This window comes from Rhinoraja longicauda, chromosome 15 (genome assembly GCF_053455715.1).
Source record: "Rhinoraja longicauda isolate Sanriku21f chromosome 15, sRhiLon1.1, whole genome shotgun sequence".
NCBI classification, from domain to species: Eukaryota; Metazoa; Chordata; class Chondrichthyes; order Rajiformes; family Arhynchobatidae; genus Rhinoraja; species Rhinoraja longicauda.
The window spans coordinates 9,358,610-9,376,167 of record NC_135967.1 but is presented as its reverse complement, the minus strand read 5'-3'; the positions used below and the strand labels follow the sequence as shown (position 1 = coordinate 9,376,167).

Here is a 17,558-nt window from a genome sequence, read left to right as displayed (position 1 = left end):
ACCATGAAACTATTTGTTTCAATAATGGAGAAAAACAATTGATGATTATATTCTCACTACATGTTACATTATACAACATTCACTAAATAGGGAGAAAGATCCCAAATGAAAATTGTCAAAATACAATGTACAAATGTGTACAGCTACATGAAACATAAAAGGTTTACTTTTCAATCATTTAAAATAAGTAGTACAGAGAGATTAGCACGGATGGAATGAGACAATCTTTGCCTCTTACTGCATGTACTCGAGAGCCATATCCTCAACTGCACAACGATACAAGAAAATCGGAGCAGAAGTAGGGCAAGTGACCTCTCAAGCCTGCCCCACCATTCAGCATCATGGTAGATATTCTCTAAGTCTCATCTTTCTTGTGCCAGTTTCCCATTGTCCTGAATTCCCTGATCATTCAAAAATATTTGTCTCCTCTTTAAATACTTCAAACAATCATATTAATAGGTGGGGGAAGCTTGAGGGGGCTTATAATTTCTGTGTGTTCTTGCACAGTTAAGGATATGGTCACACAACTGTTAGTTTTGTAATAAGGGGAACTGATCACACAGAATGGAAGCGGTCCAGCAATGACAATCAAGGATCATCCATCAAAAACAATCTATGTGACTGACTCATTAACATCACCCCATTACAAACCCTTATGTATTTATACTATTGCTTTTTTTCCCCAAAAGTCAAATGTTCTCATGACAATCCTGTTTTAACACATCATACTTCCTACTTCCCTGTTCCACATAGGGATTTGAAAATCTGTGGTCATACGTATAAATAAATCTGTTGAACTAATAGTTCTAACTCCCTGGCCTCCAGGGATATGGACTAGCTACAGGCAAATGGGACAATTTAATCAGCACGGCTGAGTTCAGCCAGAGGGCCTGTGTCCGTGCTCTTTCGCAGCCCTATCTCACACTTACCTTCTTGCTCCTGAGACCAAGAAGCTGAGAATGACCATGACCTTGACCTCCATAAGAAAGCTGTTTGCAGCTGAGCTCTACACCAACTTCTGAGCTCATCTTGAAAGCTCATTTCTTGGTCAAATGCTCAAGTCTCCCTCCCTAATTGTTCTTTGGGAACCATTAGCTGATCTTTCATGTAATTTGCAGAAGGAAAGAAAAGTGAAATAGGCCATTCACCCTTGTGGATGCACTACAACAGGATATTCAGCCCAATTGTTCTGAAATGATATTTACTTTAAACGAGCAATAGTCCCAAACATGGATGTCCATTGTGTTCCATGCCCCCTACTCGTTCAAAAACTTAACCATAAATACCCAGACAATCAGAGTCTTCAAATGGTGCACCCCATAACTTCTCAAATCTCTGCAGAATAAAAAGGTTCATATTTTTGCCCTCCCATGTCATCTTTAGTTTAGTTTAGAGATACAGCGCGGAAACAGGCCCTTCGGCCCACCAAGGCCTTGCCAACCAGCGATCCCCGTACACTAACTATCCTATACACGAGGGACAATTTACAATTTTTATCTAAGCCAATTAAACTACAAACCTGTACGTCTTTGGAGTGTGGAAGGAAATTGGAGCACCCAGAGTAAACCCATGCATTCACGGGGAAAACGTACAAACTCCATACAGAGATTGACAGTAGCCAGGATTGAACCCGGGTCTCTGGCGCTGTAAGGCAGCTGCACCACCGTACCACCCATCTTGCATCTATAACTTCCAGCACTCACGCTTCAAAGACTTTCTTTCTACTCAGTGCATCTCATCACATTAACAGACATTTCACTGTGACAATGAACTAAACTAAAACTACATCTTTCAAGACACAGAGAAAAATACAGGAAATACTTGAGGTCAGGCAATACCGTGAAACGATCAGACTCAAAATGTCAAGCCGAAGTCCTATTGTTAGAACTCTTTATTATATTTCTTAAGATGTAGGAAGTGGTCATTCAGCCATTGAATCTATGCTGACCCACACAGCAAACCGATCAACCTTCTTACCCAAAAAGCTGGAGCAACTTAGCGGGACAGGCAGCATCTCCGGAAAGAAGGAAAGGGGGTCGTTTCGGGTCAAGACCCTTCTTTAAACTGCTTTTTGTTCTGTTTTATATCATGCTTTAGATATCCTATTGGTTGTCAGTTGCTGTCAAACAGAAGAAGGGCCTCGACCCGAAACGTCACCCATTCATTCTCTCCAGAGATGCTGCCTGACCTGCTGAGTTACTCCAGCTTTTTGTGTATATCTTCGGTTTAAACCAGCATCTCCAGTTCCTTCCTACACAACCCTCTTACCCAGCTGGCTTACAGCAACTGACTCTCTTGCATGCCCAACAATTCGACTCAAATTGTCCCACCACGTGCACTGAGAATAATTTGCAGTAGCCAATTAACCAACCAACCGCTACTGGAAACTGGAGCACTTGGAGACCACAGGGAGACCAGGCTAGCTCCACACTGCAGCCACTGAAGGTCAGGATTGAACCAAGCAGCCAGACAACAATAATGCTACTGTGCCACCCCCTATTCACACATATCTGACCTACTGAAAGTCTCCAGCGTTTTCAGCTTCGATTTCAGATTTTCAGCATCTGAACATTTTTTGATTTTCTTTCCTATGAAAACACACCTTCGCAAAGAAATTACTCATGCCTTACAGGATCCTAGCAAACTTGCTCTGCTCTTCATCTGATGCATTAGCATCCAACTGGATGGCTAAAGCATGATATAAAACAGCACAAAGGGCAGCCTACCGAGTATTTATGGCTCCACATTCTGAATTCTACTGAATTCTTTCAATGAGCAGGAGAAGCACTGACAACAATATGCTCGCACCACAGTGTTTTTCAGCAGTACAAGCTGAGTTCCCTTCGCTTTACAGATGACTGCACATATACCTCTTGTTGCTCTGGGCTTGCCAAAGGTTTAAATGTAATTAGTTTTCGACTCAAATCACTGCCTCTCAGTGGCTTGGCAATTTTGTTAAAAAGACAAATCCCTCCTCAACACCTGCCGCCCCCCCCCCCCCCCCCCTCCCCGCCCCACCACATATCCTCAAGCTTGTTAAACTTCCAGAAAATTCTTTATAGTACAAAGCCTAAAACATTAACACTGTTTCACTCCACTGCGCTGCCTCAGCCCATAAATGTTTGCGGTATTTTCTGCTTTTATTTGCTGAGATAAGAGGCATTTTTGGTTCAATCCGTCATCTTGTATTAAATCATCTAAAGGCAGACTGCACTTCAGTAAATGATCCATTCGGCCATTTTTCATATCGGCGACAGAGGGCTTCATTTCCACACACATTTCCAGCAGAGGTCACTGGAGAGCAATCCAACCATAAACCAGAGAAACCATAGGGCACTGTTATAAATATAATTATGAAATCATAAATATTCTGCAGTACAGAAACAGGCTTCTCATCAAGTCTGCAAAAATGTTTTGCATAATTCTCTAAAGCTATTGGATCAAGAGATGTTCCACTCTTTCAAAATTAAAGTAATGGTTTGTGACAGAGAATTCAAAGATCTCTTATGGCTTACTGTAAAATTATCTCTATTACTTATTCACAGGTCTGAAACACATGGTGACATTTTAGCACAGTAAGTATGATGTATTGATACAGTAAGTTTAATTAGTAAGAGTGTCAGGGGTTATGGGGAAAATGAGGTTGAGAAGGAAAGAGGTCAGCCATGATTAAATGGCAGAGTAGACTTGATGGGCCGAATGGCCTAATTCTGCACCTAGAACTTATGAACATGTATATGTTCAATCCTGACAAAGGGTGCTGTCTGAACGAAGTTTGCACGTTCTCCCTGCGACCCCATGGGTTTTCTATGGGTGCTCCGGTTTCCTCCAACACTCCAAAGACATACAGGTTTGTAGGTTATTTGGCTTCTGTAAAATTGTAAATTGTCCCTTGTATGTAGGATATTGCTAGTGTAAGGGGTGATTGCTGTTCGGCGCGAACTCGGTGGGCCGAAGGGCCAGTTTCTGCGCAGTATCTCTAAAGTCTAAAAGTCTAAACATTTATAGATGGCTCTTGGCGTGCAAGTATATAGCTCCCTGAAAGTGGGAGTACAAATCGATAGGGTGGTAGAGGCAGTGTAGTTACTCCATGCTTGCCTTCATTGGATGGGGCATCGAGTACAAAAGTAAGGAAGTCATGTTGCAGTTACATAAAACATTTGGAGTACTGTGTGCAGTTCTGATTGCCACTCTTTAGAAAGGACTAGACCAAGTAGACCCATTGGGCCCAAACCTCTCCTGCATTGGTGCAGCACCCTCACCTCCCCCCTCCCCTCTCCCTCCACCCCCCTCCTCCTCCCCTTCCCCTGCCCCTCCCCCTTCCCCTCGCTCCCCCCTCACTCGATCCCACTCAACCCCCCTGATCCTCTCTTCTCCCTCCCCCCTCCCTCCCAAGGAGATATTTAAACTTTGTAACGTGAATAACTTCAAAAATATAACACCGATTTCAATGAAACTTCTTCCATTAGCACCAAAGGGACAACAGTGAGTAATGTGGGCCTAAAATTGTCGAGCTATCATGTACCGTTTTGGCTGTAGTTCAGGAACAAACAAACAAACAAACGAGAGTTTTAGTATATAGATAGATATGGAGGCTCTGAAGATCGTTCAGAAGTGGTTTACCAGGATGTTGCCCAGATTAAAGTGTATTAATGATAAGAAGTTGGACAAACGTGGATTGTTTTGACTGGAGTGTCGGAGGCAGAGGAGAAACTTGTTAGAAGTGTGTAAGACAGGCATAGACATGGTAGAAATACTCTTTTTCCCCGGGTGGAAATATCAAAGACTAGGTTTAAAATGACAGGGGGAAGGTTTAAGATTTGCAAGGCAAGTTTTGCTTTTAGACAGATTTGTAGGTCCCTGGGATGCACTGCCAGGGGAGATGGTAGAAGCAGATACGATAGCAAAGTTTAAGCAGCATTTAAATGTTAAAATGTGAATAACTTTTAAAATATAACACCGATTTCAATCAAACTTCCATTAGCACCAAAGAGACAACGGTGAGTAAGGTGGGCCTAAAATTGTCGCACTACCGTGTACCGTTTTGGCTGTAGTTCAGGAACAAACAAACGAGTTTTAGTATATAGACTAGATCTCCTGGTACATGACACACAGGCAACCAATATACGGTTTATGCAGCAAACAATTGGGGAGGCAAACAGTAGACTGGCATTTTTTGAAAGCTGGTTGGAAGGAAGTTTTGCTGCAGTAATGTTGGGCTGTGACGAGAAAACGCCTGCATTGTGCCGTCTTCATTTCAGAGTCAAGGAAAGATAGTTGTTTCAGTGCAGCACCGATTCACCAGGTGAATTCTCTGGCTTCAACGGTCCCGACACAGGAGTTTTGATCATCCCGACGCAAGGGCTTCGGACCGTTGGCTGCGGGGGCTTTTATCCTCCCGACTGCGGATCATCCGTGGGTTTTCTCCGAGATCTTCGGTTTCGTCCCACACTCCAAAGACGTACAGGTTTGTAGGTTAATTGGCTGGGCAAATGTAAAAAAAATTGCCCTAGTGTGTGTAGGATAGTGTTAATGTGCGGGGATCGCTGGGTGGCGCGGACCCGATGGGCCGAAGGGCCTGTTTCTGCACTGTATCTCTAAATCTAAAAATCCCAACTGCGGATGGTTGAACAGCCCCGACCGCAGGAGAACAAAGAGGAAGATAATTTATTACCTTCCATCACAGTGAGGAACGTGGAATCTGCTGTGGTGGATGTTTATGTTAAATTTTATTTTATGTGGCTGTGTCTTGTTGCTTTTCACTTAGTATGGCTGTATAGTAACTCAAATTTCACTCTACCTTAATTGGTACATGTGACAATAAATTGATCTTGAAATCTTGGTTTAGATGGAAGCGAGGTGATATTTTGTATCATGCCATTGTACCATGCCAGATTCTAAGAGGAATTGAATTGAATACTTTATTGTCACATGTGACAAGTCAGTGAAATTCTTTGCTTGCATACCCAAGGTATGCAAATAGTCACCCCTAAAGGGCCCTTACAAAGTTACAAATCCCCCCCCGCGCCAGTTCCCCTTTGTTCTTCCCTCATCCCTCACGGCAGTCCCCCCCACACCAGGTCCTCCATTGTCCTTCCCCCTCCCTCAGGGTAGTCCCCCACGGCGGATCCTCCGTTGCTCTTCACCCTCCCTCACAGCAGTCCCACACGCCGGGTCCTCCTTTGTCCCTTCCCTCGGCAGCAGCGCCTCACTCCACGTGCCCATCCTCGTCCGTCGGTCGGCGCCATCATTGACCGCCGCACCGACCTCTCCACTAACACTGCGAGATCCTCTCCGGATGCCTCCTTGGCACCGACCCAGGCCCCAGCCAAGGGCTCTGCAGTCCCAGGCATGCAAGGCTTCGCCGTGGGCTTCGCCGACCCGCAAGGCTCCACCACGATCTCGCGAGGTTCCGGCCCGCGAGGCTCAGACCGCGAGGCTCCACCACCATCTCGCGAGGTTCCGGCCCGCGAGCCCCATGCCGCGAGGCTCCACCACCGTCTCGCGAGGTTCCACCACCTCGTGATGCTCCGGCCCCGTGAGGTTCCACCACCTGCCCGCGAGCCTCCACCAATGCGGCGAGGCTCCGGCCCACGAGGCTCCACAACCGGCCCGTGAGGTTCCACCGCCGGCCCGTGAGGCTCCACCTCAGGCACACGAGGCCCTGGCCGTGAGACAAGAGCCTCGGCTTCTCAGCGGCACCTCCTGAAGGCATCTGCCATGGCAGCACCTCCGGCAACGTAATTTACATGCTGCAAGCGGAACGCGAGTCATTTGTTTACTCTGACTGCTGGCTATAAAACAAGGCGTCAGCCAATCTGGATCCAGATGTAGAGTTATTTTCTTTTGCTCAGAAGGCTAACCAGGGAAGCTGCAGATGCTCATTTTGTTAGGTATGTTCAAAGCTTAGACAGCTAATTCCCTTTGAATGGAAAAATCTCGTCTGGGTTGGTTCGGAAAGCCGTTGGCCTAATCCCACTCATATTTCTTATGGTCTTTTACTACTTTAGAAAGAAACAGACAAGAGGGAAGATGCTTGCATAAGAAAACATCAATGATGAGGTCCATACATTTATTGTAGAATGTCAAAGTGGCTCATTACTGCATAATCAGAGTTGTACAGCACTGAAACATGCCCTTCGGCCCAACCCGTTAATACTGACCAAGTATCCGATCCGATTCCATTTGCCTGCCTTTGGCCTGTATTCCTCTTTCATATAAAATAACCTGGCATCCCAACCATATCTGTTCAGACTAGCGTATTTGGTTGACACTCAAATCTATCTGGAAATGATAGACGAAGCAATGAAGCATGGATTTCAAGGTGGATGTTGCAAAGATGGAAGGAAGTGACGTTAATTTGGACCACGATGGGGAAAAAAATCAGGTCAGAACTAACGCAAGGAAAGAACATAAAAATCACTTGCGAAATTAAGATAAAATAAGCTATTGAGTTCATTGTTCTACAATTTTTAGTGTTTTTTATTTATAAATTACACAATGGAAAGAAAATGGTCAGAGTTTAAATATAGTTCTGTTTCAGTTGGACTGAAAGCAGTGACTGAACAACTGAAAGCTTACCAATAAATAAAATGGGCATCGGGCAGTACGAAGCAAGATTTGGTACCACTAAATATTATGCTTAACCTTGTATCTCAGAACAGTTTATCTAATTCTCTTGTGTATTAATATACTCATCATCTTTAATGACCCATTGCGATTACAATTTATGCCAACCATCTGTTCCTTAATAATAAATTTTATCAGAGTTGTATTTAACTGCAAATTCAAATGGGGAAAGGGCGATGAAACCAATCCGATGTATAACGCTGTGAGTCAATGACAAGACATTTTCAAATGTTCTGTATACTTGCTCAACCCGTTAATGTTAAGTATTGCGCCTCCAACCTCCATTGATTTCTCTCGTTAATAAGAAAATTGATAAATAACTTCATTTTTACGTTTCCTTACTGAGAAGTACCTGCACAACATTTTGCATATCTTGGATAGCAAGGCATAACAGCAAGCAGATGCAGAGGAAACAGAATCTGCAAATTAATATTCTACGACCCAAGATAGTGGAATAACAGAATAATTCTTGCAAAGCTGCTATGAAAAAGAAAAACCTGTAGATATTTTTCACACAGGAGAGGGCCACTTAACCTTTCTTACCTGCGTTAAATTCAGGTCTCGCGAGATTTTATTCTTATATATTCCCATTTTTCAGCTCTCTCTCCCCATATGATATACCTAATACATTTTCTTCAAGCATAGCTATAAAAAACATGCTCCAGCAGATTCCTCTTATGCAGGTACTTTTAATGGCCAAGATTTGATGTGGGTTTATCCTTAAATACTTAACAATGTGCATGCGTGAGTAGAATGTGTAAGGGAGAGCTTGACTTTAAGGCATAGTCAAAATATGAAGGCAATAAAACTACAAGTTTTACTGTTACTATTTATTACTATTACTACATTACTATTATTTATATATCTTCTGTTGATGCTCCGAAGGAACACATAAGGCAGTGACCTCAAATGCAATGCATCTTTTCTTCCCAGAGATAAGACCATCACACAAGAAAATATGAAGGCAATAAAACCGTATATGGAAAAATTAAACCAAACAAATTGTTAATATAGCGATGATTCTGGTGATAACAAAGCCAATTACTTAGGAAACCAAATCCTAAAAAGTAAGCAGGATTATCTTCAAGCAGTGTAGGAAGGAATTGCAGATGCTGGTTTACACCAAAGATAGACACAAAATGCTGGAGTAACTCAGGAGATCTTGTAGCATCTCTGGAGAAAAGGAAACGTCACCTATTCCTTTTCTTCAGAGATGCTGCCTGACCCGCTGAGTTACTCCAGCGTCTTATCTTGAATCAGAAGCCTCCTAAATTTGTTTATAAGGTGTTGTGCACCTTCCTCCTAATCCAGGAAACATTAATTAAATTATCAACTTAAATACATATCAATTGAATTAGAACAATCAAAATGGCACACAGAAGTACAACTTTAATTTTGAAAAAGTGGTGAAGCAGCAAAAAGATTTTGCAATAACACATTACTATTATTTATATGTCTTTTGTTGATGCTCCGAAGTAACACATGATAAGGCAGTGACCTCAAGGCAATGCATCTTTTCTTCTCAGAGATAAGACCATCTGACAAGAAGAAATATAAATAAGCTTAGAATTGAGAAAATACAAATATTTTAGATGAGTAGTTTTGAAGTTTCAAATCTACTGCAATCAAATGGGAACCACCCCTCAGCATTGCTGTGGCAAACCTTTCGATTAAAGGCTTCCATTTTACGATTTAAGCCTTTGCTCAAGTAATCTAAATGGAACTGGGATCATATACGGTCATTACATACAATCTGGATTAATCTTACATTTTATTTATTGGCAGAGTGTATTCACAATAGAATTCCTTACCAAGCCACTTGATATAGGAAATGCATGCTTTGTAAGATTCTCAAACATGGATTTTCTGCTGCGACCTTCCTGTTTGAGAGCAAACCTCAGATTTCGCATGTCCTGTGAAAAATGAAAAGGAGCTATATCACGACGTGCAATAGATGGAGAACAGCCTGGTTATAAAAGGTAGAACATTGTTATTGCTCTTCAAAGCTATGATAATGCAAACAGATTAATCTTAAAGCTTGGAATTGAGGCTTTATAAAATAATGAAAAGATTACCTCCCATAACAGTGTATATTGTCAGATATCAAATAATAAACACGGGGATTGTATTGTAGAGCCCCCAATTCTTGGAAAGAAATAGAACACAATCTGTAAATGGCTTAAGGAATTGAATAATGGAATCAAAATGATCACTCACAATTATTTTAATCAATTCTGGGAGGGAAAAGTATTAAATGGAGATGAGGATTTTTTTTTTTTTAATTCCATCATGCAATAGGGTGCATGTATGTTGGTTTAAATGCTACGCCTGGTACCCCAGCACATTTAGTTTAGTTTAGTGATACAGTGTGGAAACAGGCCCTAGGGCCCACCGAGTCCGCAATGACCAGTGAACCTCGTACACTAACACTATCCTACACACTAGGGACAACCTACAATTTTTACAAAAGCCAATTAACCTACAAACCTGTACGTCTTTGGAGTGTGGGAGGAAACTAGAACACCTGAGGAAAACCCACACAGTCACAGCGAATGTCCAAACTCCATACAGACAGTACCCTTAGTCAGGATCAAACCTAGGTCTCTGGGGCTGTAAGGCAGCAACTCTACAGCTGCGTCACCACGTCGCCCACATATTCTACTTTGACAGGGATTTAACTTTGAAGGGATCTTGGGGTCCAAATTCATAGCTCTGTGAAAGTGGGAACAGGCAGATAGTGGTGAAGAAGGCATACTGCCTTCATAGGTCAAGGTCTTGAGTACAAGAGTCAGGATGTAATGATGCACCGTTATAGGTTTTTGGTTCGGCTGCATAATTAACATTGCACGCAGTTCTGGTCATGACACGAAAGTCGTGGAAGCTTTAGAAAGGGTGTGAAGGAGGTTTACTAGAATGATCAAGTCAAGTCAATTTTATTTGTATAGCACATTTAAAAACAACCCACGTTGACCAAAGTGCTGTACATCAGTTCAGGTACTAAGAACGAACATACAATGGCACACAAACATAACAACACATACATAAACAGTTCACAGCGCCCCCTCAGAGGGCCTCAAACGCTAGGGAGTAGAAATAGGTTTTGAGCCTGGACTTAAAGAAGTCGATGGAGGGGGCAGTTCTGATGGGGAGAGGGATGCTGTTCAACAGTCTAGGAGCTGCAACCGCAAAAACGCGGTCACCCCTGAGCTTAAGCCTAGACCGCGGGATAGTCAGTAACCCCAAGTCGGCCGACCTGAGGGACCTGGAGATAGAGTGGTGGGTTAGAAGATTTTTGATATAGGGGGAGACAAGCCCGTTTAGGGCTTTGCATGTGAATAGGAGGAGCTTGAAGTTGATTCTGTACTGTACTGGGAGCCAGTGGAGAGGCGCCAGAATCGGGGGTGATGTGGTCCCTTTTACGGGTACCTGTCAGGAGTCTCGCTGTGGCGTTTTGGACCAATTGCAGGCGGGACGGGGATGATTGGCTGATCCCAGTGTATAGGGAGTTGCAGTAGTCTAGGCGGGAGGAAATGAATGCGTGGATGATGTTTTCAATGTCGTCAAATTGGAGGAATGGTTTGATTTTAGCTATGGTACGAAGCTGCCTGAATTAGGGAGTATTAGCAACAGGGAGCAGTCAGCAAGACTTGGAATGTTTTCTCTGGAATGCCGGAGGTGGCGGGAGAGACCCGATAGAAATATCATTTCAGAGGGTTTTGGATATGCACATGGATATGCAAGGTATGGAGGGTATCGGGATTATGCACAGGTGATAAGAGATGGTCTTGGCATCATGTGTAGGAAGGAACTGCAGATGCTGGTTTAAACTGAAGATGGACACTAAAAGCTGGAGTAACTCAGCAAGACAGGCAGCATCTCTGAAGAGAAGGAATGGGTCCCGCACATCTCCTTTAGACTAGGTAGGGAAAAGGGAAACGAGAGATATAGACGATTACGTAGAGCGATAAAGAACAATGAATGAAAGATATGCAAAAAAGTAACGACGTTAAAGGAAACAGGCCAATGTTAGCTGTTTGTTGGGTGAAAACGAGAAGCTGTTGCGACTTGGGTGGAGGAGGGATGGAGAGAGAGGGAATGTTGGGGTTACTTGAAGTTAGAGAAATCAATATTCATACCACTGGGTTGTAAGCTGCCCAAGCAAAATATGAGATGTTGTTCCTCCAATTTGCGTTTAGCCTCACTGACAATGGAGGAGACCAAGGCAGAAAGGTCAGTGTGGGAATGGGAAGGAGAAGTAAAGTGTTTAGCAACTGGGAGATTAGGTACATTCAGACGGACTGAGCGAAAGTGTTCAGCGAAATGATCGCCCAGCCTACGTTTGTTCTCGCCGATGTATAAGAGTCCGCATCTTGAACAACAGATAGTACAAGAAAATAACTGCAGATGCTGGTACAAATCAAAGGTATTTATTCACAAAATGCTGGAGTAACTCAGCAGGTCATGCAGCATCTTGGGAGAGAAGGAATGGGTGACGTTTCGGGTCGAGACCCTTCTTCAGACTGATGTCAGGGGGGTGGGACAAAGGAAGGATATAGGTGGAGACAGGAAGATAGAGGGAGATCTGGGAAGGAGGAGGGGAAGAGAGGGACAGAGGAACTATCTGAAGTTGGAGAAGTCGATGAACAACAGATACAGTGCATGAGGTTAGAGGAGGTGCAAGTGAACCTCTGCCTAACCTGAAAGGACTGTTGGGGTCCCTGGACAGAGATGAGGGAGGAGGTATAGGGACAGGTGTGGCATCTGACAGGTGTGACAGGGGAAGGTATCTGGGGAGGCGGTGGTTTGGGTGGGAAGGGATGAGTTAACCAGGGAGTTGCTGGGGAAACTGTCTCTGCGGAAGCCAAAAGGGGTGAAGATGGGAAGACATGACTAGTGTTGGGATCCCCTAGTTCTTACCTTTCACCTCCGCCATTTTCGCCACCTCCAACGGGATCCCAACACTAGTCACATCTTCCCATCTCCACCCCTTTCCACCTTCCGCAGAGACCGTTGCCTCCGGATCAGGTCACAGGGATTTATCAACCTTAATGCATTTTAACACTTTCTGTACTGTGGACTCTCTTCAAGACATCACTATTACCTTCACCAAGTTCCCTTGCTGCTTCCCATGAACCGGACCTCCCCTTTGCTTGCAAGCAGTCTCTCCCAATCAACTTCAGCAAATTCCTGGCTAATACCATCAAAATTGACCTTGCCCCAATTTACACTTCAACTTTTGGAGCAACACTATCCTTTTAGTTTAGTTTACAGTTACAGCTTGGAAACAGGCTCTTCGGCCCTGGAAAAAAAGTCTGCGCCAACCAAAGACCACCCATACACCATTTCTATGTTATCCCAGCTTCGCATCCTGTACACTGGTCCTTCGTACTACGGCAGCCCCATTTGATATCTATAAATCACCCACTTCTACAACCATTTTTTTCACAAAATGCTGGAGTAACTCAGCAGGTCAGGCAGCACCTCAGGAGAGAAGGAATGGGTGACGTTTCGGGTTGAGACCCTTCTTCAGGGTCTGAAGAAGGGTCTCGACCCGAAACGTCACCCATTCCTTCTCTCCTGAGATGCTGCCTGACCTGCTGAGTTACTCCAGCATTTTGTGAAATAAATACCTTCGATTTGTACCAGCATCTGCAGTTATTTTCTTACACTTCTACAACCACTTCATGGTACTTGCTTTAGCTCATGTCGAATCACTTTTACCAGTGCTACAAAGTCACAGTTAACTCTTGTGACATGTCATCAAATTATTTAAAGAAGGAATTGAGGTATTTCATGATGCAAGAGGAGAGGCCCCAGGACATCACTGTCTAACAAAAGATGCAGCAAGATGTTAAAGAACCCACGGGTGACCTTGCTGGAAAGAATACAATTTCTTCATTCATGGCTTTTTTTAATTAAAAAGTCTCTTTAAAAAAAACACAGCTGCATCACAAAGAGTCTATTCAAACGGAAGATACACAGAAAGCAAATGTTGACAGTCTCCTTAATTTGAATCAAATTCTTGGCATAGCTTTAACACAAATGTCAACTCAACAATTTTAAATATATTTTTAGGACCAAAAAAATGACATTGAACTCCACATTAAGAATAAAATATACAAATCCTGACTCGATTTGCTGCGAAGTGATATTTCTCAGAACCATTGATTACACTGACACCTTAGCTTAGCATAGGCTAGAATGCACATTTAACAGTCCACTGTATTAACAAAAAATCTATTTTCAACATAGTCCCAGGAGATGCAAGCCAGACTGCTAAATCTGCATGCTTCTCTATTTTACTGCATCCTGTTTTCTGCTCAATTTTAAATTGACTCAGTCTCATTTGAAACTTGGAAAAAAAAAGTATATGAAAGTAGGTGAGCCATCTCTCTCCACCACTAAAATCCTGTGAAATTATTTACAAACATCTGCATCAAATTAAGAACACCTTGCTTCCAGCTGAAGTGAACAGAAGACAATTTCTCCAATATTGGTACAACAATTTGAGTAAAGACACATTGTACATAGAAAAATCATTCATTATACTTTTGGACTGTCACAACAGCAACTTGAAAGGCCACTTGTAAGCGTATCCTTGGTGTGCATTATTCCTTTATGACTGTAGACTTTACTTTAGAGATACAGCGCGGAAACAGGCCCTTCGGTCTGCACCGACCAGCAATCATCCCGTAAACCAACAGTATCCAACACACTAGGGACAATTTTTACTGAAACCAATTAGCCTACAAACCTGTACACCCTTGGAGTGTGGGAGGAAACCAGAGCACTTGGAGAAAGCCCATGCATTCACAGGGAGAACATACAAACTCAGTACAGACAGCACCCATAGTCAGGATCTCTGGCGGGTGTTGGTGGTACTCTGGGCTTGCCCCATTGTCCTGCATTTGGCCTATTGCATTCCAATCCCTTCCGACCCACATATTCGCCCAAATGCACTACCAAGACTCCTCTCGCAAGGCACTACCTACAACCCAATATCAGTGAAGTCAATTCAGGAACTTTTACAAATAACTTTTGATCAGGTGATCTTTTACTCTGCAACTCAAGGAAACTATCCACCTTTGCCAAAAAAAAATCCAATGTCTTTGTTCAATATTACTATTCAACAACACTGAAGGCAAACTCTTAGCATCCAATTCCACAAACCTTGCAAACTTTTCTCCTTGCTAGCTGGAATGTACCTCAGCCAAATTGCCCTTGCCATTGTTCTTGCCCTCACACCCATGATTGCCTGAGCTGGCTTAATAGTTAAAACTGAGGAATTACGCAGAAATGTTCCAAAACCACAAAACAATCCTCCAACAGTCTCCAAAATTCCTGATCTTTAGTTGATGATCACAGTGTATTTAACTATTGAGGCAACAGGGGGAGCTCAGCATACATTGCATTTGATTAAGTCAATTTATTGTTACTTCAACTTTCCTGCCATCTTTTAGACTTCTCCTTCCTCCCCCTTACAATCCTCTATGTGGGAAGAGGGTGCAGCCAGAAACAACTTTAACAAGGACACAAGCATCCAGTTGCAAAAGGCAGTCAAGTTTTGGAAAAAAATGTTCAGAAACACTCCCCTGAGGCTTCTAAATATCCCCAAAATCCTAGTTAGTCAAAATGTTGGTTAGCGCTGCATTTGAATGTGCAAGGAAAGCTCATTAATCAGCAAGATGCCAGTTAATAGCCGAATAGTATATAAAATTATGATTAAAAAAATACTTTAATAGTGAGTTCACTAGTACATGATGCTTAAAGTTACTACTTTAATTACTTTCATCATCAGTGTGTATAACATTTTCAGCCCATAATTATTTATTTAAAAAGACTTACTTTGCAAGTAATTTCCAATCCATAAGAATTTTCACCTCTGCTTGATTGGCCACCCATCTTTTCAACTCGACTTATCACGCCTAATGGGACATCAAGTGTTGTCATAGGATCCTGCAAAGTATAAATACACAGTTTTCACCTCAATCTACTGGACGTCACGCCTCTGCTTAACTATATCATTTGGCAGCAAAAACTACACAAAAACCCACAGCAATAAATAACCAATTTGTTTTAAATACAGAGACTTTTTCAAATATGTCATTAAACATCTAAGCGTGTACGACTTAAAAGTCAAGAAGCTTTAAAGGCCGTTAAGTGCTTCTTAATACACTGTATCCCTTATTAAATTACTATATTCTTTATTAAATTGCCCAATAACTAACTGGAAACTAGCTTTTACAACAAAATAAGGTTCAAAGTTGGCCCAAAATGAACCTCATCAAACAAAGAATGAACCTCTTAAACAAAGATGACAATTGTGAACAGGTAATTTTATGGTATATTTGACATTTTCCAGAGCACCAGAATTAGGCAGCTCAAAGAAAAACAAAAGCATAGAGACGAGGGAAAAGATGTCCAGCTGGAATTGTGCACTTTACACACTTACGAATAATTATGTGCATTTCCAGTATTATGACCTTTAAATCCATGAAGGGCAATAAGTGAGAGAAAGGCCAGGCTGGGGAGTTGATGGGTATGAAGCAGAGCGTGAGAGTGGGGAGACAATTGGTTTTCAGGAACTTATGATCTGCAGAATTTAGGAAAGCTGAAGCCAGGTGTCATCCTGTAAAATAACATCTTAATCCAATGATGAAATATTAAGTGTTGTCATAAATTCCCTGACGTGGGAGGTTGACGTTATACATGGTTAAGCAATAGCATTTTCACACTATGAAGTGTGTGTGTGTGTGTGTGTGTGTGTGTATGTGTGTGTATGTGTGTGTATGCGTGTGCATGCGTGTGCATGCGTGTGCATGCGTGTGCATGTGTGTATTTATGTATATGTGTGGATAGACAAAGATGCACATATATGCATACACACATCCACATGTATATTTATTTATTTAAAGGTATTAGCGCTCTTACTACTAAAGAGCTAATCATAATGAATTTATGTACATACCAAAAATAGTAAACTAAAATGAACCATAAAAAGTAACATCTGACACCATTCGTATAGTTTGATTAATAACCTGTATTCACAGAGTTCCATTCAATCTCAGTGTACGGCCTAGTACATCACAGCTGCACAGAAACTTCACAAAAAATATTTAGGCATTTATTTTAAGAAATCTATTTTTATTACAATTTATTTTTATAAAAATAAATATTATCACTGTGTTTATGATTTTCTGGCATTGCTGTTGTAATTCATAAATGGTATTGAGGAGAATAAATGTCAACTATTGAAATAGAAGTCCTGATGAAATTCAAATCCTCAAATGGTTCAGTTTGTTCATTCAGTGTACAATCAAGGTTTGAACCAAATTAATCAAAATCTGTCCAGCGTTATCTGCTCTCAATAAGAGAACAACATAATTTTTTTTAATTTTTTTTTTAATTAGGCAAACAGAAATTATTTGAGTCTTTTGTCACAATGGATGGTGACCCCCTCAAGGCCAGAAAAACAAGTTAGTGTTTATGGTTACGCCACGGACGAGTGGTGAGAAACAGAGTAATATACCCAGAGGGGAAGGGCTATAACAATAATATATAAACACGTGTCTGCTTTAGATGTAATGATACTGTTTAAGAAGAGTTCTATTGACACAGTTTTCAAACTGAAGATTTGTTTCTGCCTCAATAACACTAGGAAGTTTTTCTGCTATTCACGCATCTTTGCATATTAAATGTTCAGGGCGGCACAGTGGCGCAGCGGTAGAGTTGCTGCCTTACAGCGAATACAGCGCCAGAGACTCAGGTTCGATCCTGACTACGGGCGCCGTCTGTACGGAGTTTGTACGTTCTCCCCGTGACCTGCGTGGGTTTTCTCCGAGATCTTTGGTTTCCTCCCACACTCCAAAGACGTACAGGTATGTAGGTTAATTGACTGGGTAAATGTAAAAATTGTCCCTAGTGTGTGT

The 17,558-nt window shown here is 42.2% G+C and overlaps 1 protein-coding gene across 1 annotated transcript in view; it reads right to left on the bottom strand.

The window, feature by feature from the left end:
* mtm1 (myotubularin 1) overlaps positions 1–17,558 on the bottom strand; it is an 85,867-nt gene that overhangs the window by 47,293 nt on the left and 21,016 nt on the right. The window contains exons 5-6 of the mRNA XM_078412176.1: positions 15,475–15,585; positions 9,441–9,542 (exon numbers count right to left, since the gene is read on the bottom strand). Of these exons, the coding sequence (XP_078268302.1) occupies positions 9,441–9,542; positions 15,475–15,585 (213 nt within the window). The remainder of the gene's footprint in view (positions 1–9,440; positions 9,543–15,474; positions 15,586–17,558) is intronic.